Below are 21,212 nucleotides of genomic sequence, written 5' to 3' on the forward strand. Positions count from 1 at the left end.
TAGTTTAATGGAAATTTTGTTAAAATTTCTCTAGTTTTTCTCGGTAAGTGGTTCTTAATATCCTTGCGATATATTTATATATTTTTAAATGTCCAGTAATCTCAGATGTAAACGCGCTAAAGTCTAGGGCTACGGTGGGCGCGACGAGATAATCATATTTATTTCCCTTTTTTTTCATAGAGATAGGACGAGAAAATGGTAGACATAATTATCTCATGGCGCGCGTTTAAACACTACTGGAAGGGTATTTTATAAACCTCATGATTCCAAATGTATAACGGTATGCTGGTAACTATAATACGAATTTTTAATAATATATTATAGTTGCCCTAGAAACCTAGATAACATCTGAGTAGACCTCAGCCAATTTCAAAATTATAATTTCCAAAATTGACCTCCGCCGGAAATCGAACACGCCACATCCTAAAAGCTATAATTGCTCGTGGAGGTAGCGCCTAGTAATGAATATTTATTTTGTCTCACTTTAAATGAATTTATTAAGATGTTGATGTTTTTTATCGATTACGTAGTCCTTTATACTTATCTTATTACTTTATACTTATCCTATATATATATATAATATATAGTTCCTTTATATATATAATAGGACTTTTCTATAAACTTGCGTTTAATAAAAACTTTGAACTTGTTTAGAGACTCCAAGATGTCAATGTGTAGTTTATTGTAAAAATTTTTGCTATTTCCTTTAAACGAATTATGAATTTTATGTAACCTAGTGTATTGCAGTGCAAGTTGGTTCTTACTTCTAATTTTCAAATTATTGCAGTCACACAGTTTTAAATATAGAATTTTATAAACATTCATTAAATTTTCAAATATGTATTGACTACACTGTCATTATTTTAAAAATTTTAAAATTTATCTGTCAAAGACTCTCTCGGACCCATTTTGTAGATCCCACCAACATCCTTCTTCTTTTGCAACTTGAAAATAGTGCTAATATCAGCAGCATTACCCTGTAGTGCACAACTAGCGCCATAGTTCCAGGATATTATAGATATTAAAAAAAAACAAAATTAAATATTTACACTATTTACAGTCTTGTTTATTAACTTAACCTATACCAACATAATTTTTTTTCCATTTGTCACATATAAATAAAATATAATATACGACATAGACTGAAAATTAATATTCTTTCATCCTAATCAGTTACATCTGACCTTTACTTTATCTTTATGATACTTCTCTGATAGGTATTATAAAAAATAGGTATATATAGGTAATAGGTATTAAGGATGGGCAGTGCTTTTTTGCTTTATGAAGTGCACGCCACTGTGTCACTGCATCGGCGAGGTTAAACAAGTTCCAGTGTTTCTATTTGTGGTAACCAATATTGGTTGAGAACTGGCCAGTTCAGTTTCTGGCAGTCGTGAAGCGGTGGGCGCTGTCAATTTACACGTTTTGTATACACTACCAATTTGAAACTTGTTGGATGGTCTTATTAAACCGTTCACTTAAATAAACAATTATGATGTGTCATTGTGGACAATGGGCTACCTCCTCAGCTCTGTGTTGCAACGCCATGGCATTAGGTAACTGCCAAGGTGCCAATGTACCAAATACTGCAACACTAATTTTCCGTACCTACCCAAAGCGATACTACGAACATGGTCTGCCGTAGTGCTTGTATACTCTTTGGGTAATCCCATCGATGAATAACAAAGACAATACAAACACCATCGTATTATCTTACCCAAAGAGTATACCATCTTTTTGACCTAATAATAATTACAAATATATGTAATGTTCGGTAATGTTCGCCGGTAAAATGAGACTTGAAGCCTTCGCGGTCTGTTCCCCACGCTGATGGTCGGCGCGGTTAAGAGGCCTTGGAGTATCTCTTCCAGAAGCGCTTGACGTCGTCGTGGGACGCGCGCGTGACCACCATGGTGCGTGCGCGCTCGCTGTGCCAGGTCAGCACGCCCGCGCCTTTGGCGTAGTCGCGTAGGACTGCGAACTCCGCCTGCGAACGCGTTCATTGAAATTTAAGTTTCATTTGCTGTGCTCCACGGAAAGCAGGAGAATCTGAATTCTAATTTATAATTTCTTCAATTTTTGAACTCCACACTAAAGAAATTTATGCCAACACTTTACGCACGTTTCGCTCCGATACCAGATCATCGACAGGAGATATCCCGGGTCTCCTTGACCAGAGATCCCGGTGTTTTAAATTCATAGAAAAATATCGGAACCGACAGCATTTTAACCTGCGACTCTCAGCCTGAGTGCTTTACCGCTTAGCTACGGTTTCCATACTGTCAATGCCGAAATGAATATATTATGCCTTTTTCATCAGTTATGTAGCGACAGTAGCGCCATCTAGTAGGCAATTTCAAACAGCAGTTGTTAAACATTGCAGTTTTGATCTACCAAGGCATTTATAAATTTCGGCATTTATGTGTATGTTTCTTTCTCGTAACGGATTTTCGTTGCATCATGAATCAAATTACAACGATCCCTTATCTACGGGAAATTAACCGTGAAAGCGCACAGCTCACCTGCGATAGGAACTGGTTGTACACCACCCCCTCGGTGTAGGTGAAGCGGTTGCGCTCGCTCTCCCACAGCTGGATCTGGTCCAGCACCGTGGGCGGCAGCACCGACGCCGAGCGTACGCCGCCCGTGTCCGACTTGAGCATCTGCGGAGAGCCAGTACTGAGCACCCACCTCTTACTTTTTCATTGTATTTATACTTCTTAAGCCAGACAGAATGCAAAGTCAAAACGAAGAATATGAGGTATATTTTTACTTGAAATCAAGTGCTCAGTTGAGAACGTGCACGGATCAATGCCTAATTTGATTTTGTTACTCTTCCAAAACGTCTAATATCATCTGTAGTATAATAACTTCTCACTACTGAGCATAGGCCTCCTCCCACATAGGAGAGACGGTTTTAGAGCTTAGACCCACCACGCTGCTTCAATTATGACTATTATTGTTAGATAACAGCCAGGACCGAAGGCTTAAAATTCTCCGGGCACTGTGTTTCACGCCAATTTCTTAATCCCGGTAATGAAAAAAAAAAAATCTAAAGTCTTTTTTACCAAACCTGGGATGTGAATGAGCAGTAAGGACTTTATAATTGTTCTTAGAAAACTTGGCTAGCGTTTAGCGAATATTAACTACGATTTGTATGATATGGAAAGAGCGCCATCTACTGACAATAAAGTCTTCCAATAATGTAACTAGATGGCGATGGTATCGACCATATAAAACTTATTTTCTTTTACGTTACGAAAATCTCATACTTGGCACTCAGGCGCGGGACTGACAACCTCGCCTGCTCTCCGAGGCACGGGTGAATAACCGCCAATTGCTGACTTTGTATGCATTTAAAATGTATTGTAGAGTCACCTGCGGGTGCGAGTGCTGGTCCAGGTAGCGGATGATCTGCTGAGCCGAGATGCCGCCGCGTAGCGCCGCGCGCACTGACTCGCGCGTCAGCACGCCCACCACCACGTTGGGGAACCTGCGCACGGACACGCCATATCAATTTTAGGGTAGGCAGTGCTTTTGCGCATGTATGAAGTGCACGCCACGGTATAGCCCCGCGCCCACCTGTATATGAGCTCGGTGAATAGTCCCAGCAGCGCCACCTGCAGGCTGCTCTGCGTGTAGGCGTACACGCGGTAGTTGGTCTCCGCGATGATGTAGCCCGCGTTGGCGGCCGCGTCCAGCGGCGCCAGCCCGTCCTTCACGCACGTGATGTTCAGCGCCAGCCGCGTCGGGTAGAAGCGGCCCGCCTTACGCTGGGTATCATAATAATCACGTATGTGAGACTTCATCCATAAACATTAACAAAACAATTTCAAAGACGAACGAAAAATTTAATTTAAATTAATAAAAAACAACTATAAATGCTGCGTGAACGCTCACACCAATGACGTCACCAGTTACTAAAAACTTCATAGTACACAGTAGTGTTGCACGTTAAAACCTATAAGTTTTGAGAGTTTACTTATGACAAAAAAATAAGGGTGTAGGGACTATTCATATATATTATAAACTAGCCGTTTCCCGCCCGCTTCGCTGGGCGAATTGAAAAAGGAAATAAATTACATTTTATGTTTCATTTTTATTTTATTTTTTCATATTTTTATTATTCTCCTTTTTTTTATTTTTGTATGAACATAAATAGGCCCCGAGGATAGAACTGTAAGCATCGATATTGTTTAGACTTACTCAAATTCCAAATTCCATCGATTTAGCCTGTATCTTTCATCCAGGTGATTTTTCTCACTAATATTCATTGTAACTTTCAATGTGCAATCATTATAACATTTCCGTGCCTTTCTTCCAAAAATTAATAATAATTGACATGAAGAAAAAAATTTGAAATGAGCATTGAAAGTTTAAGTTAAATTCATTGCAAGTCTCATATGTGAAGATGAAATCTGTCTAGGTTCAAGTGCGACGAATTTTCTGTTAACTAAAATTTTATCCGTGACATCAATTTTTTATAGAAAATTAATTGTGCATGTTTTTTATGAATTCTATTGGAATAAGTAACTAAATTTCTTTTCCACATCTCATGTGCTTGGAAAATGCATTCATTTTAATCTGTTACATTTCCGCGATCCCGCAATAAAAGAATTCGTCGGTTATGTAGTCTGCAAAAGTAAAATGAATGTAAAATTCTTAGTCCGTTGACTGGATAGCTACATGTAAAGTTAAGTTTTTGAAACCACTCAATGACTTTTTCTCCGCTGCCAAAAAGACGATTGTTGTAAGGAAATACACGAATATCCCTACATACACGAAGATCCCCGCCAAATTTGGAGTCTGTAGAAGTTACAGGTTAGAAATAAAAATTTTAGATTTTAACACCCACCCCCGCAATTCCTGTCGGAAGTAGACTTTATTGAAATCCATTTTGAGATGTTCTTTATGTGAATAATAAAAGATTCCTACCATATTTAGAATTTTTAGAAGCTATATTTCGAAATTGAAATTTTTTATTGTTAACACCCACCCCCGCGAACCTTATTGGAGGTGATTCATTGTAAAATCCGCTCGAAGATCATTTTTATATTACATATAGAACACTCTCACTAAATTTGGAGTCTATAGGAGCTATCGCTTGGAAATTGAAAATTTTCATTGTTAACGCCCCCGCAATCTTCTTTGGGGTGGGATATCGTAAAATTTGTTCATAAATCATTTTTACATCACTTATAGAAAATTCCTACAAAATTTGGAGCTTGTAGGAGCTTTAGCTGGAAAATTAAAAATATTAATTGTTAATACCCACCCCCGCAACCCCCTGTGGGGTGAGCTATCGTAAAATTCGTTCATAGCCTATTTCTACACCTCTTACAGAAGATTCCTACCAAATTTGAAGTCTATAGGAGCTATAGTTTATATAACGGGAATTGTTCATTGTTAACGCCCCCGCAATCCCCTTTGGGGAATGAATTTCTTAAAATCTATTCATAGCTGACCTCTACATAGCAAAAGTAATATTCCTACCAAGTTTCACGTTTCTAAGTCTTATGGTTCCCGAGATTTCGTGGTGAGTGACTATATAGATGGGAATTCTTCGATTATCATCGAAATTTTTAACTTTTTAACGGGCTTTTTTAAAATTTTCTTACATACAAAACTTTCTCCTGACAATTCTGAAGATAAAAAAAAGCCCAATTGGTCCAGCCGTTCTCCACGACCGTGAGTAGATTCTTAGCTGAATCTAAAAAACCATAATCCGTTTAATACACTCTGTTGAAATCCATGAAAACAAAAGAATCAAGAGAAAATGCTTATCTTTTGTTTTTATTAGCGGGATAAATGTTCATAAAAGTAAAACAGCAATAAAAAAATGAAGAAATGTTGGAATTCAAAAAATAGATAGCCATAAACCATCTAGGAAAAATTTCGCATCGAATGGTGGTAGTTTCATGTCGATACGATCAGTGGTTTAGGCGTGATTGAGCCTCAAACGAAGACCATTTTCATTATATATATATAGATATATGAGAAATGTTCTCTAATTGGAGTGGAATTGGTGTCTATTATCTTGTCTATAAAGCAAAATGCTCCACTATTACCTAAATAATGATGACGATTGTATGGTGATGCGCTTAACCGTAACGCTAGGTGGGTCTTCCTCAGAGCTGGTATTGCGCTGGAGGCTCGAGTTCCAACCATTTATTTGAATTTATGTATATGCTCCTTATTTCAAAAACTTCTCTAGCGTGATGCAGGATTTTCGTGGCGCCATCTAGTTGGGTAATGTGGAGTCCGCGACAACGATATTGAAAATAATGATGGTACTGGTACCTTTCTCTGGTACACGAGCCCAAACTCCCTCAAGTGCTGCAAAAACACCAACATGTTGTTGCTCATGCCTTCAGTGCTGTAGTCCTGCGGAATAGATTTACTTATCAGCTTTTATTCCAATATTGAACCAATCAAGTTTATAGAACTTTCTAGAAAATAAAAATAATATTCATTATTATCTATAGAAATACCTTATCATAACTTACTTTTCATTGCTTCGAACAAAACAAGTCATCATCACCTAGCCTTATCCCATACCAATGTTATAAAAAAAGTAAAAAAATATATTTTCATTCATTATGTAATTATGTTTTTATTATTCTATGCATTAAAATAATATAAATATTATTTACTTAATAGACAAGTGCGAAAAAACAAAAATATAGCAATTTGGCAAAAATTAATTCAAAAGGATGTTTGACTGTCAGACTGTTGACTGTTGACTGCAATCTCACCTGGTGGTAAGTTATGGTTCAGTCTAAAATGGTAGCTGGCTTACCTGTTAAGGGTAAGTTACACTTAACCATCTACCGGTTTCTGTGCATAGTACCAGAACGCTAAATCGCTTGGCAGCACATGTTTGTGGGTAGAGTGGTAGCTACCAAAGTAGGGCAGCGTGTTAATTACTGTAACGAAGACAGGGCCACTGCATAGCACTCAGGGGAGGGGTGTCCTGCTTGGGACCCCAAATACTGGTTGATTATGTTGTGGCACATGTTGCAGTGCCTATCAGCTAAGCACATGAGATCAGGGGACTGTTGCTCCCTGGATTAACCCTTTTGGGCGTTGCACAAGGAAGGCACCAGTGTGTTCCCAGGAGACCCCGGGGCTTCCCAATATGTGCCTAGGGTGGCCACTGATTGATTTTTAGTGGGTAAGAACCCCCCCTAACCCAAGCTCTCCTGATGAATCTGGGTATCTCTCCCTTATGAAATAAAAAAAAAGAAAGGGTAGGGTGTTACCTTCCCCAAGGTGCTGAAGCTGAGCTGGTACAGAAAGGCCAGGCACTCGGCCGCACTCAAGCTCCTCTTCTCGGCCGTGTGCAGGTAGTGCTGAAGGAACAGCCATACCTACAATCAAAACTTTTATTGTATTGTCTTCCATTTATTTTAAACAACAAAGGTTCAGGTGTTATACTCATACTTAATTCCTTACTAATATGATAAATGCAAAAGTGTGTTTTTTGCCTTTTCTTCATGCCCTAAGTAAGCACGATCGATTAACCCTATTTTTGTTATAGAGGTAGTTGAAAGTATGGATGAAAAATAAATATCGTACTATGACTTTTATGTAGGGATTTCTATTTTATGCCTAAAAATTATGTTTCAAAATCACATTTTAATGTTTATTTTTCAGGGAAATAATTTTTCAAGTTATGTCAATGAAAAATGGTATTTAGATTGACAATTAAAATAGTAAAATAAGTTTTACAAGTTCTTGCCTGTTTAGCTGTACTCAGAAGAAGGAATTGGAAGCCAGCCCTAGTAATGACTGCAGAACCATCTTCTGCATCCCTGGAAGCCAACAAATTAAAAGATTGCAGTGCAGCACTGTCCATGAAACAGTGATTCTTCCAAGTTTGTATGGATAATTTACTATGTTCAGCTCTCCATCTCTATTCCTTCACACTATATTTTTCTCGTAAAGAATTATAATACCTGCTATTGAAATGAAACAGGGAAAAAAGTTTTTGGCTGTTGAAATTATGCAATATTTCTCAAAGGTGTATTTTTTTAGAATATTTCCCTTAGTGCAGTATCAAAATTAAGTGTTGTTAACTTATTAAAATATATGATTAATCTTCTTGAAAAAATGATTAAATATAAATATTGTACATACCTAGTCATAAGTCCAGCATGCAATAAGATTCTAACAGCATCAGCACTGATGCCTTCGGTCTGTGCTGATCCCACCATATAGTGCAGCACACACTCCCACCTCTCCAGCGCATAAGCATCCAGGAATGCAACATCCCTTGCTTTGCCATCTGGCTCTAGTGATGATGACATGCTCCATGGACGCCCCCTGAAACAAAATTAATTAATGCAGCAACCCGCAAAAGAGATGTGGAAGGACAACTGTAAATACTTCTTTCTATTTATCAGCTTACCCAGCTTACTTAACCAGTAGTACAAGCATTACAAAAGACATAATTGTTATTTCTAAAGTGCTTATAAATTGGTTCTACTTAGAACATAATTAAAAGTTGAATTTTGATTAAGCTATATAACTTACCCTCCCAGTAAAGCAACCTTCAGATTCTTCTTGAAAGATTGAGAGAGCATCCAGCCTGGGAGTCCTCCGGGGATGGGTGCTTCCTGCCACACAAACAGTTCTGACAGTGCTTCACATGCTTTGCTCTGTTCCCTGAAACACACTTATATTACAATCAACTAACTACTTAATATGCAGTGGCAACATATTAAAAAAAGCAATAGCTTGGTCCAGACTGGATATTACAGGTATATAATTTTTTTGTGATTCACACTATATTGTTGGCCATCATTACATAGTGTCTTACAAACATTGTTAAAGAAGTTATTTGTTATATCAATCTATTGGGAATATTAAATTCCAAACAGTGCCTTATAAAAAAACATACACCAGTGCAAAACTAGGATGTGTACTTCTGTTAGTGGGAACTGTTTGTTTTCTGGGGATAAAAAGTATCCTATATAATCCATGTTGCAAGGCTAGCTGTATATCAAACTGAATACTGATAGGTAATAGAAAACAAAGGAACAAACACACTTTTCACTTATGTTAGTAGATAAATTAATTACATAGCATGGATGATGGAACTATAAACATTGATCTTCTTCATACTTAGCATGTGTCTGTGTGACCCATGATGCCACAACAGCTTGTGGGACAGGTTGCTCCACAAACAGAAGCCTTATAACAAAATGCCTTGCCAGTTCTGGAAGTTCTCTGGAAAAACAATTTTTGTTTTGTTAATTTCAGAGATAGTTCTCTCCTAATCTTATTTTATGTATGTGTGTATATCTTATCTATGCAGAGCTAAAAATCCAGAGGTCAATGAATTCCCACTAATGTTTCCAACCAATGCAAATACCAAATGGTTACAACCAGATAGAAGCATGATAACATTGAGAATAATGGAGTTAATTGGCTCTTCATCATATTGGATGTTAAATTACCAAATACTGCCCTGGCAACATTTATTATATAAATGTAGATACTACAGTGTGGCAGTTTGGAGTGTTTAATATTACAATTCTGTACTATGTTAGTTTAACCTATCTTGTAAGGTTTAAGCAGCATTTAAAACATCAGTTACAACAACACATTACAAATCTTTGAATTTGTTGCTGAAAACTGCATTGAAATTGGTTGGAGAGTTTAAAAGATCTAAGTGGTCAAACAGCAGAAGCTACATTGTTTTACATTATGTAAAGATAATGTAACTACTGGTACCTGTAAGAGGTTGTCCAGCTATACCACAATCTCTATAATAAAAAATATTGTCTTATATGAAATTTAAATAAAAAACTGAATGTGTAACTATTGAGTGGTAAAGATTCCCACTGGATGAGGACTGTTCCTGAGCCAGTTTGAATTCCTAAAATCTACTGGGAATTAAACCAGTGTCCTCCTACTTATCCTTACCACCATCTCTGCTCCAGGAAACACACCCGTCACGACTAGCTACGCACAGATAGTTTTCATTTTATTGACACTATGTACCGTTATTGAAATAAAACTGCCGGCCGGCCAATTAATATCGTATAGTCGGTCGAACTTAATACATTAGTTGAGAATGAAAATAACATTCCATCTTTTCCTTCTTACCGGTAAACTGCTAGGCATATCGTAGGATAATTGTACAAGGTTTCCAAAAATTGAGCTGAACGACTTTTCAAGTACTCGTGAAGATCCTTGCATTGGAGTGTAGGCGAAGGGTTCAAGTTTGAAGACTTTGAGGATTTAGACGACTCTGACATTATGAAAACTAATTTAAATCATGAATTTGTATTTCAAGTAAAACTTTGCAAAATAAGAAAGCGAAAACTCAAAACAATCACCACAGAGTCCACAGACTAATAACATTATTTATCAACTGACGTATGTCAAACACTTGTCATAGACTTCAAATGCTTTTTCACGTAGCTTAGATTAGGTAGTAGTCTAATCTTTTTAACGTCTTAAAACGCCATAGACCAAGATCACAGACGAAAAATCACCTACCTTTTAACCATACAAATTTCAGATTTGGATTGATTTACCACAGAAAAATAACCATGCATGAAAGAAAAATAAAGTCCCGCGCAGATTAACCAATGTACGAGAAATTTATTTGTTATTTTGTGGGTACAGCAGTAGCTGATGCCGTACGTCATTTAGTTTGAACAAAATTATTTATAGTCTCCATTATATTTACGGAACTCCGATTCAACACTTGTTAACTTAATTGCTTTAGTAAACTCGTCGTCGTCGTCATTTTCTCGGAAGCCGGTAGCCGCATATGTGATGGCTGTAAACGGTAAAAGGAGTAGGTAGATATGGAGAGACATGATAGTGTTCCATATTATATGTTCCTTTTGCAACCGAGACTAAAAAAAACTTGTGAGCCGTTGGTTCCTTCATCAATTGTCACAAATCTGGCTTATATTTTGCGCAAAGGATCAGCCTGGCTGTTTACCGCGAAAATACAGCCAACTTTGTGGGCACCATTTCTCCCGGGCATGACATTCATTAGTTTAGTTATAAGTTGTTGTTGAGTGTTAAGCTAACATTATCAATAAATTTTCTTATGACTCCATCCCGCCAAGTAGTTCATCCCGTTCACGACCTAAAATCTCCAAAATCATAATAATGGCTCCACGTGTTTTTAAATATCAAACCATTTCCAATAAAGAACAGAGTACTAATGTCAATATTTTTTAGTAACGACAGGTGGATTTCATTCATGACTAGTATCCAGCCAGTATAATATAAGCTCAGTATAATCCTTTACGACTAAAAAGGCTCTAGCGTGTAATAATAAAGCGTCATAACTATTTATATACATATCACAGGCCGGTTGAATCAGTAGTCATTATGGGGAATAAAACCTTTCAAACGGTTGAACACATTGCCACTACATTATCCCCATATATATATTTTTTTAATGCTCTCATACCACAAACATACAATACCACAGAATTCAGAACATATCTTAATTCTTGGAGTAATGCAGTTACAATGGTGACCTCGGATCGAAAGACTTAGTGTTGGTAAAGCCTAGGCAAAAAAAAGCCATCAAGTCAGTTTTTTGGAATCCGCGCCGTATGACTGGAGTGTGAAATCTCTACATGAAACAAACTAAACTGAAACACAAAATTAAGATGAAGAAATTATTTTCGTAGAAGAAAGTAAGTACTTACTTACTCATATACATTTTTACATTACATTGAGATGATGATCATAACTAATGAACATTCGTTGACCTAGGGCTACTGTTTAAGTTTTCAGTTTTACAGTTTTTACAAAAACATTGTGAATGTATGACAAAATGTGCGATTTTAAAGTTTCATCAAATTCTGTTTAGTAATTCAAAACTTTCGCCATTGGATTCACAAGTCCACACTATACATAAATTTTTAATCATTATTAATATACATATCAAATGATTTAATAAAATCTTTTTTATATTGAAAGAAGCATGTTTTAACAAAATGTTAATTAGGTATAATACAATCTAACTTTTAATCTAACACACCATAATAATTAGTGTAAGTGTAATCAAATACAATCGTTAAATTTTGTGAATCTATTCTCAGAGTATATAGGTAGGTAGTAGATTATGATTCTTGAAGTGGATTCATGGATTAATACTATAAACTTACTTATAAACTTTAATATTTCGGTCAAACGTTGTTTCAAGTTAATAAGGTTCAAGTTTGCATAGTAAAGATAAGAATTACATAGTGCCCGTATAAAAGCCTACAGCTACACCAATGGGATTTTTTTAATCTCTTTTGTCCCATACAAAAGAAAAAAGTGTACACACACATGTTTATTATTAACGCACACTTGAAAAACATCCAAATACAAACACGACGCGCACACTAGCGTACCGCGGCGAGTTCACGGCATTCATTCCCGTCGGCAGATGGCGGATGCAGTAGACGCCTTCCGTCAGTCGCGCATAGACAACTCACCGAGCGCAGTGCTATTTTGTTTCGCTCAGCACCATTTTGTGTGTATCATTCGAACGGGACATTGTGTGTTTGTGCTCCGTGAAGTATCTCAATTCAGGAACTAAGTGTACAAATAAAGTTCAGTGTTTAACTTTCGACATGCCCGTCGAGGGATCGATGCGATATCTCGGGCGCTCGTAGAAACCGCGCCTCCGTCATGAGCGAGTGATCGTCGGCGTAAAAAAAGTTGACACAGGAAACATGTCTGGGCGGACCGTCGACGCGGATGCGAGCGAAGGGTTCGAGTTCGAAATTCGAAAGCGGTCATGTCATCGCCTCTCGGATTTCGTCTAAGTCACCGTCCAATGTCAAAATTGTGTCCCTCGCGCTCGCGCCTCGCGTCCGTCGCGAGCGGACAGTGCGGCCAGTGGGCAGTGTGCGGACAATGCGCTCGTTGGTAGCGTGGTGGGCCGTGGCGTCCGTGGTGTGGTGGTGCGGCGGGCCGGCGGGCGCGTGCTCCAGCAGCATCAGCAAGCGGCCGGCGCGCCCGGCGCGGCCCGCGCGCCCGCCGCAGCCGCGCCTCAACGTCACGTTCCCCACCTTCAAGTGCGAGCCCGACTACTCGGAGTACTACTGCCTCAACGGCGGCGCCTGCTTCACCGTGGTGATCTCGGACAGCCCCATCTATAACTGCGAATGCCGCAGCGGCTACGTGGGCCCGCGCTGCGAGTTCAAGGACCTGGACGACTCGTACGTGCTGACGAGCCGCCAGCTGCTGATGGAGACGGCGTCCATCGCGGGCGGCGCCACGGTGGCCGTGTTCCTCGCCATTCTAGTCTGCTTCGGCGCCTGGGTGCGCCTGCGAGCGCCGCGCAAGGCGCCGCCGCCGCCCGAGCGCGGCCTGGTGCAGCTGGTGGCCGTGGCGGCGCCGCGCGGGGTGCGCCTGTGCGCGCGCGACGCCCTGTGCGTCAGCTAGTGGCACTGTGATAATTATTTTACGGAGCTCATAATTTATTAGGAGGGATTGTTTGTACATAGACCGGATCGAGCCATTTGGAGTGTTGCGTTTGTCAAATTCCAGTCCTCGGTGTTTGTGAAATATAATTGTATAATTTGTTGGTATTCAGTGTATTGGACTTGTGAGATCAGCAATGACCGTATACCTTGTGCTACGCTTCAAGTAGAGCTGTTATGTTGTATATTGTTGGCACTATATCGCAGGAGGCGGTGGCCCTGCCCGTCCCGGCATGCAACTGCTGTCTTGGAAGTGATTCTTATTGGATTTCACTGTAGAAGTTGTAAGAGGGGCAGTGCTTGCTGGGCAGGGCAGGGTGACCGCGGGTGCCTCTGGTCCCACTGCATGTTATTGTTTGTAATGTAGCAAATGTTTAATGGCCTCGTGGGAGGTTGCCCACTCGCCCCAGTCTGCACACGGTGCTGTGCAGACCGGGGCGTGTGGATGTATGTGTATATTGTGCCGAGGCGGCGGGTCTCGGCCTCGGGGTATATTTGTGAATCAATGTTACTTGTACTATAGTAGTATACATGAATGTGATGAATTGGCTGCCTGAGAGCCAGTGTGGCGCAGTTCCTAGCCGCAGCACATTCCATCAGCGGATCAGTATTATTTTGTAATACGAGTGTTAAGCCGGCAGCTTTACTTTATTTTTTAATTTATACCTGATATCCCGGTGGGATAGAGCTGTATTATATTCATTTAAAGGCTGAGATGTGCCCTTAACGAAGGCTTCTTGTAAATATAGCCAGTGTAGGTATTTATTAGATATTTATGAACGTTTATTTATTGACTGCTTTATTTAGTTAAAACTCCATGATCCAACTCGCCTAATAACTATTAACGGTTGCATCTAAACCTTGCTAAGCACGGCCTCGCGTATCGTATGCCCTATTGTAATCTCATTGTGAATCTCGCCTATTGTAAAAATTGTAAAACATTGGATGGTGTCAAAACTCTCTGCAGTGTGAGCGCCCTTGCTTATGTTTCTTTTTCTCCATTAAACCTCATTTGTCGCTCAGTAATTCCTGTCTCATATTACATATGTATAGTCTAGTTTCTTATTGTATTTCGACAGCTCACACTGTAGGGGCGATACAAAAAAATCGCATAATAATTTCTGAACTGTGTCCTCAAACTGTGTACTTGGAAACTGATAAGTTGGTAATGTTTTATTCTAGACAGTTCCTACCCTTGTACGGCAATTTCATCAATTTGACTGGATCGCGATGCCACTGACTCCTCAGTTCCCAAGTGGGCAGCAAAGTACTTCCCATGGTATTGATTCAGATGAGATGTTTATATGAACATTCCAAAGTATATAATGTAAAATATTACCTACATCGCTAATAATTTTGAAATACCTGTTAAGACGCTACATTGTTAATTATACAGTTTTCTATTGATCATTATTTGTTAAAAGAAAATTATACGAAACTAAATCCTTAAAAAAATGTATTTGATTCGTCTCTGCCGCCTCAATTCCGCCACCTACACCTTATCGCCATGTATTCAGTATTTCTCCATGAATGGACAAAGATGCATTGAATTCTACAATTTATCGAAGCTTCTCGAGCCAAATATTTGATTTTTGCTGGTGATGCTTACCTATAAAAAGATCCCATTATACTGCAAAATATGTATCGACTTAAGGTACCTTACTTACCTTTTAACTGGCATCTGGGGCAAGATACCAGGAAGATGAAAGTATTTCTCCAAAGCTTTAATTCTTTATGACATAGGAATAATAAACGCTCTTTATCTCATAATGCATTTAGTGAAGTCTAATTCGAAAACTATTTAACGCTGGATTTCATTACCAGTGAGACTTCATACAGACACTGCTCTGATAAAATGACAAGTTATCACAATCTGTTCTGATCTTGAAATAATAATTACAAGATCTGACAAGAGATCGTATAAAAAGAGTAAATTTGACTTCTGATAGAACTAGACCCTAGACCCCATAGAGACAAGATATCTAAAATAATATCATGTTATTGAACCGGCGACCTTTATGTTAACAATGATCGTACTTCAACCACTAGGCTATAACTCCAAATAACGTACCTGCACATACTTCGTTAATCATTTTAATCTTGACCTGCTTTTGAAATAAACACCGAAAGATTCCTTTTGCTAATTAAAAGTACCTACCTAACCACAGAAGTTGATACGTTGATACGTAGTAGGTGAAATATTACTTAAAAGTCGAAAGCATTAGTTTTATACAATACCTTCTAATAAAGAGCTTATACACACCATGCTGCTATAGCTCAGGTTAGCGGGTTCAGTTAACTCCTTCGTGTACGATTATGAACTGAGATTTTTTTGCGCAAAACCGAATATCTCTCACAAAGACGAGAATCGAACGGGCCTTGTGATATCTAGTGTCAAATATGCTAACTACTTGTCCATCAATTCTCTAAATTGTGACGTAAAACTTAACAGGCCTAGTATAAAAGTGACGTCATAATTTGCGTTTCAAAATCCATTTTTCAAATCAGTTTGCACTTATTCAAAAGTTCGGTGCCGGTTGAACAGAATGCAGTTGTCACCACCCCTCCTCTTTTTCTCCACGAGTGTCGTACGAGGCGACTAAGGCAAATTGGCAGCAGCGTCCTCTGTGCAACTACTACCATCTACTGCGCTCACCAACCCGTTTGCCAAGCTTTAGTCCAGCAGTGGACTGTTACAGGCTGTCGATAATCAGGTATTCGAATACATCGCGTAACATGTTCCAATCTGTGAAACCTATCAGTTGTGCAAATATTTTAATGAGTGATTGGGTAAACCGGCGACGTCATAACAACTGACTGGTCTCGCCGCCTACAGGTTACGTCGCGGAATCGGTTTTCGTTAACTTGTGCAATACTTGTTATTCAAATTAGTTTACAGATAGCGTTTATCATAAATGTGTCTCACTTTTATGAATGGACGAAAGTTATTTTGATAAATTTAAAGGGAATCGACTTTATTGGTAGACGATAGATAAATTGATAGATAAAGTATTATATATAAGTATGGGTAGGAATTCAAATTAACTTTCAGGGGGAGGGGGGTTAGAATCCCGGCACGCACCCCTAACTTTACTAAGTTATGTGCGTTTTAAGATTAAAATATCACTTGCTTCAGCGGCGAAGGAAAGCATCGTGAGGGAACCTACATACCTGAGAGTTCTCCATAATGTTCTCAAGCGTGTGTGAAGTCCACCAATCCGCACAGGGCCAGCGTGGTGGACTACGGCCTTAACCCCTTCTCATTGTTTGAGGAGACCCGTGCCCACGGCACGTCTCTGGGCCCCATGCTGTTCACTATGCTGGCCAAGTGCGGATTGGCACGTTGCACACGCCTTTGCTTAAATTATGGAGAACATGCAGGTTTCGACAAGATGTTCTGTTAGAACCAGTGATAATCGATTGCTTAAAGCATTTAACTCCGAAATCTCGGTCTTCCCCGAAAGGGTCGAACCACTAAGCTATAGCTATAGCCGCTTCGCAAACAGAAAATTAGTTAATTAGGTAATGTTATTTATTATTTTCTTTTTTTTTTCTTTTGTGTATACCTAATGATCAAAGAAGGTCATATAATTTATTCCTATTAGGGAGTGTTTGATGACCATTTTCTGAATTTGTTCCTAGGTTAGGCCAAAAATTATTTAACTTTGCGTTGGGTTTTTCTGCATTCTCACCAGCCTTGGATTAGGATTCTATTTTTTCGAAGATACGTGGTGGAAGCGGTGATAACCCAGTAGTTAGGATAACGGCTTCACTTTTGGGGCCTGAGTTCGACTCCTAGAACGTACCTCTAAATTTTCTTAGTTACGTGCGTTTTAAGTAATTGAAAAATTACAATATCTATTGCTTGCTGCTTGCTGGCGTTGAAGCCGAAGGGAAACATCGTGATTGAGAGTTCTCCATAATGTTCTCAAAGCGAGTGAAGTCCACCAATCCGGAATTGCTACGGCCTAAACCCTTCTCATAGTGAGAGGAAACCCGTACCCTGTAGTGGACCGGCAGTGGGTTGATGTGATAATAACGATGTAGCGTGGTGCATTAAGGTTAAAGTATTCATTATCTACAGCGTAGAGAGTAAAGATTTTATGGACTTCCACAAAGTAACTGCTTCTATCCAGGAATTTACCGATTTATTTCGATGTTAACGATATTTTATTTCGTAAGCACTAGTAAACCAAGGGGGAAGCCACGGTCTGGTACGAGTAGCGTATGACATTAATCTACGCGAGTGGCACGCAATTGAAAGCGTGTATAAATCTACCGTATTAATCTCAATGAAATCGAATGGAGGGTTGTAGTTTTTATACTTACGCCGAATCGAGCGTTCCATTTCAAAAAGCGTACGGGTTCCTTCAGTAGGTACACAGGGTGATATTCTGGGACCGGTCAGCCATGCTTGTTTGCAGAAATCCTTCGTGGAGTTTTATATCATGTTGATATCGGAAGAGAGCAACAGCTAAGTTTCCTGCCGGCTTCTTCACGGTGGAATCTGCCTTCCAAACCGGTAGTAGAGTCACTAAAAGCAGATGTACTTGACGTTTCAAAAGTAATTATAAAATAGGCTGATAAGTGACGGACAGTAGCTATTTTTCATTTAGTGATAAATTTTATCTGTTTAACGTAAAAGTTTAAATTTGAATCATAAATGTAAATCATACATTGGAATATTTTTAGTTCATACGACGGCCAAAATATCACAAAGTTCTATACTTATTTCACGTATTTTATTAAAGTTAGCCTTAGCCTTACCAAATTGAAGTAGTGACGTAACTGTAAAAGATATCCAATAACTCCTGCTAGTTGCTTTGTGAATGAAAAATTAGCTGAAAATAATCACCTACCTGAGGAATTAGATGCTTAGGCTGGTTTTGTGGGAAAAATCTTTCAAATTAATTTCTCATTTTGGCTACCCCTTTCTAAATACTAATATTGAACGCAAGTTTCTTTGGTTGTTTAAACCCTTACACGCCTAAGGTACTCAAAATGGAAAACAACTTATACAACCCGAATTGATTGATGAAGCTAAGTGCAAAGCTAATAAGGAAAAAAAAAGTTTATAATCTCTCAAATCTGTATGATGAGAACTGTATAATATGATCAAAATACTTCCTACGTAGTACTTACTTCCCCGGTCGAGCTCTGTCTCAAAAATCTCTACTACTGCTGGAGTGGAGGCTACAATGTAAGTGCACACAAAAATATGTTGTATGTTTAGGAAATCACAATAAAAATAGCTATTACACTTCTTTTTTCATGAATAGCTATTGCTGAAAATTGCATTAAAATGCGCTGAGTATTAAGAGATCTAAGCGCACAAACAGCGAAGTGACTTTGTTTCATTCTACGAGTATATAAAGTGGAGAAAATACACTTTTGAGAAGCATACAAGCGTTCTACCTCTAATAGCGGCAGCCCGCTGACCGCTCCCAATTCCTCACCCCGTAAGTATATCTGTGCCGAGTACAAAGGATCTAGAGAACGGTACGCTGAGCGCGCTCGGCTGTGCTCGGCATCGCCATTGAGGCTCCCGCAGCATTTATGAATAGGTACCACCAGCCGAGGCCGAGACCGGTCCGCCACCGGCGACGCGACGAGTTCATTGAATGAGTGCCCGTTCGTTTGTTGACATTCCCCGAAAACCTGCCCCGTACCCCGCCCGGGAATAGCCGCCAGGGTTGCCACACCGCGACGCCGCGACTCGCTAGCTGCGAGGATACGGGGGCGGTGAGAGGAATTCCTTAGCAACGCTTGCCGTTACTCTGGTACTGTTCTACTGCTTCTATTTATAAAAAACAAAGGAAAAGATCAATAATACGAAAGAAAGCCTATCCAATTATGAGCTATTTTTAATACATAATAATTGCGTTGAAAACGTTTTCTAAGCATATTTATTTAGCTAAATGATGCTTATATCTGTGCAGTATCCCTTTTAATACAACTAAAAGAAAGAAATAAATAATATCTATCTTTAAAGAATGGAAAAAAAATTCAATTAATCCAATTCACGTTTACACAGGCGTCTTATAAAGCGCTCATTCATTTTGTTTGCTTTCCCAAAACTTATAATCAAATTAAAGTCTTGCTAAAAATGCGCCCGCGCAAATTTTTAGATCGAAAGGTAGCCTACATCAATCTCTATATATATATACGGTACTTTATATATTTATGGAAATAACAAAGACAAACAAATAAACACACTTATGCAGTTTATAATATTTTCAGAGTCTACCAATCCAGGCCTCTCCTTTTTTTGAGATACCAAACTCGGTATAGTTTATTTATTTACGTGCCTTTGTCATGGACATCTTCTAAGTTTTAAGATAGGACAGTGTCCGCGGAACAGAAGACGGACGGCCAGCCTAGCCGCGTATCAAAAGTTCCCGATGGATGGACAACGACCAAAATAGACGCGCGATGTAGATTAAAGCGTTTTCGGGAGTTCAATACCAAACTAACAGCTACACTTACCACGGAACTCGCCGCTTGCCGGAACCGAGCAGGATGTCGACGCGCTTTGAATAGGGATTAATAGTTTACGGCATACTTTAGAAAATATGTGTGTAAGTAAACCGCCGCTAGATATCGTTTTAATCAAAATCTCAAGGTTCCAAAAAGGTTTTGGAATACCTAGTGCATGGGGAAGATGATGATAATGGATTATTAACTTTGGACTTCACAAGACAGCTCAGTCACAGAGAGAAAAGCTTGTCGTCTCTTATTAACTGCATAGCAAAACTAAAGTGGGCGGGGCTCGTTTCACGTAGGACCGATGGACACTAGGACTCCATTGCGTTGGGGTTGCTACCCCATTCTGGATGACGCAGCGTTGTCAGACCCCCAAGACAAGTAGGTAGTGGCACAAGTCGTCGCGAGAGTCTCAAGATGTCGCTGGGTACAGGTGGTACAATGCCACGGAATTTTGAAATCCTTACAAAACAGTGGCATCCATAAGTTGTTATGATGATTATGTCGTTTTCATAGGGTAAACACATTATTACACACCACAAAACGAGGTAAAAGAACAGATAAATATCTAAAATTAGTAACCACGGCACAATGTAGCCGTCATATCACTAAAAAGAGAGATCTCTAGATTTAGAAAAGTTGGCTAAAAAGTCCTTTTTGATTAACGAATAGTTCAGATTTAACCAGTCTATGTGTGTGTGCGTTTGACGAACTCTCTGGCGTAGTGGCAAGGAAATTTGACTGTTCCGAGGATAGCTTAGGGACTTTTTAAAACACCAGTAGACAACATCACGGAAACCAACTCGAGGAACGTACAGGTGGTGATGAATAATCCCGCCATCGGGATCAATAAGTCCCCCACCAGGAGCAGAAGAGGTGGTGGAGAAACCTTCCCGCCTTCAGGTACCAATCACCAACAACAACCGGACCCGGCACTTGGAAGGGTCACTATCTGTCGAGATTTCAATGTCATAGACAATCTGAGCTTATTAAGTCAAGCGTTGTCTTGTCTATCTATATATATAAAAGAGAAAGTGTGTGGGTATGTTCCGTATAGGCTCCGAAACGACTGGACCGATTTCAATTTAACTTTCAGGGAATCTCCGGATTGACATGGCGAGTAATCCTGTAAAGTTTGGAGAAGATCGGAGCACTCCTGTTATTGAACTGTCAAACTGTCAAATACAGCTTTTATTTACTATGATGATATTCTATTGTTAGGTGTACATGGGTGTAGATAATGATCTTCACCCGCTCGAGAAGAGTATAGAA

At 39.3% G+C, this 21,212-nt stretch overlaps 2 protein-coding genes across 3 annotated transcripts; one reads left to right on the forward strand and one right to left on the reverse strand.

Annotated features, from left to right (window-relative positions):
- Window positions 1-683: 683 nt before the first annotated feature.
- LOC120633096 (general transcription factor IIH subunit 4) lies at window positions 684-10,352 on the reverse strand. Its single transcript, XM_039903204.1, has 11 exons — window positions 10,114-10,352; window positions 9,127-9,231; window positions 8,536-8,667; window positions 8,140-8,325; window positions 7,742-7,814; window positions 7,263-7,370; window positions 6,301-6,384; window positions 3,583-3,773; window positions 3,379-3,493; window positions 2,523-2,663; window positions 684-1,987 (listed from the first exon to the last, which is right to left on the reverse strand). The coding sequence occupies exons 1-11, from the start codon at window positions 10,263-10,265 to the stop codon at window positions 1,844-1,846; spliced, it is 1,431 nt and encodes a 476-aa protein (XP_039759138.1). The 5' UTR covers window positions 10,266-10,352; the 3' UTR covers window positions 684-1,843.
- A 2,046-nt stretch (window positions 10,353-12,398) lies between these two features.
- On the forward strand, window positions 12,399-14,905 carry LOC120633097 (protein spitz-like). Of its 2 annotated transcripts, XM_039903206.1 has the most exons (2): window positions 12,399-13,317; window positions 13,378-14,905. In XM_039903206.1, exons 1-2 carry the CDS (start codon window positions 12,730-12,732, stop codon window positions 13,417-13,419), a joined length of 630 nt encoding a protein of 209 aa, XP_039759140.1. In that variant the 5' UTR covers window positions 12,399-12,729; the 3' UTR covers window positions 13,420-14,905. The 2 variants fall into 2 exon arrangements, with proteins under 2 accessions (XP_039759140.1, XP_039759139.1); XM_039903205.1 differs by having other exon boundaries at window positions 12,399-14,905.
- Window positions 14,906-21,212: the final 6,307 nt, after the last annotated feature.

The sequence above is a fragment of the Pararge aegeria genome, chromosome 21, assembly GCF_905163445.1.
Source record: "Pararge aegeria chromosome 21, ilParAegt1.1, whole genome shotgun sequence".
NCBI lineage: Eukaryota > Metazoa > Arthropoda > Insecta > Lepidoptera > Nymphalidae > Pararge > Pararge aegeria.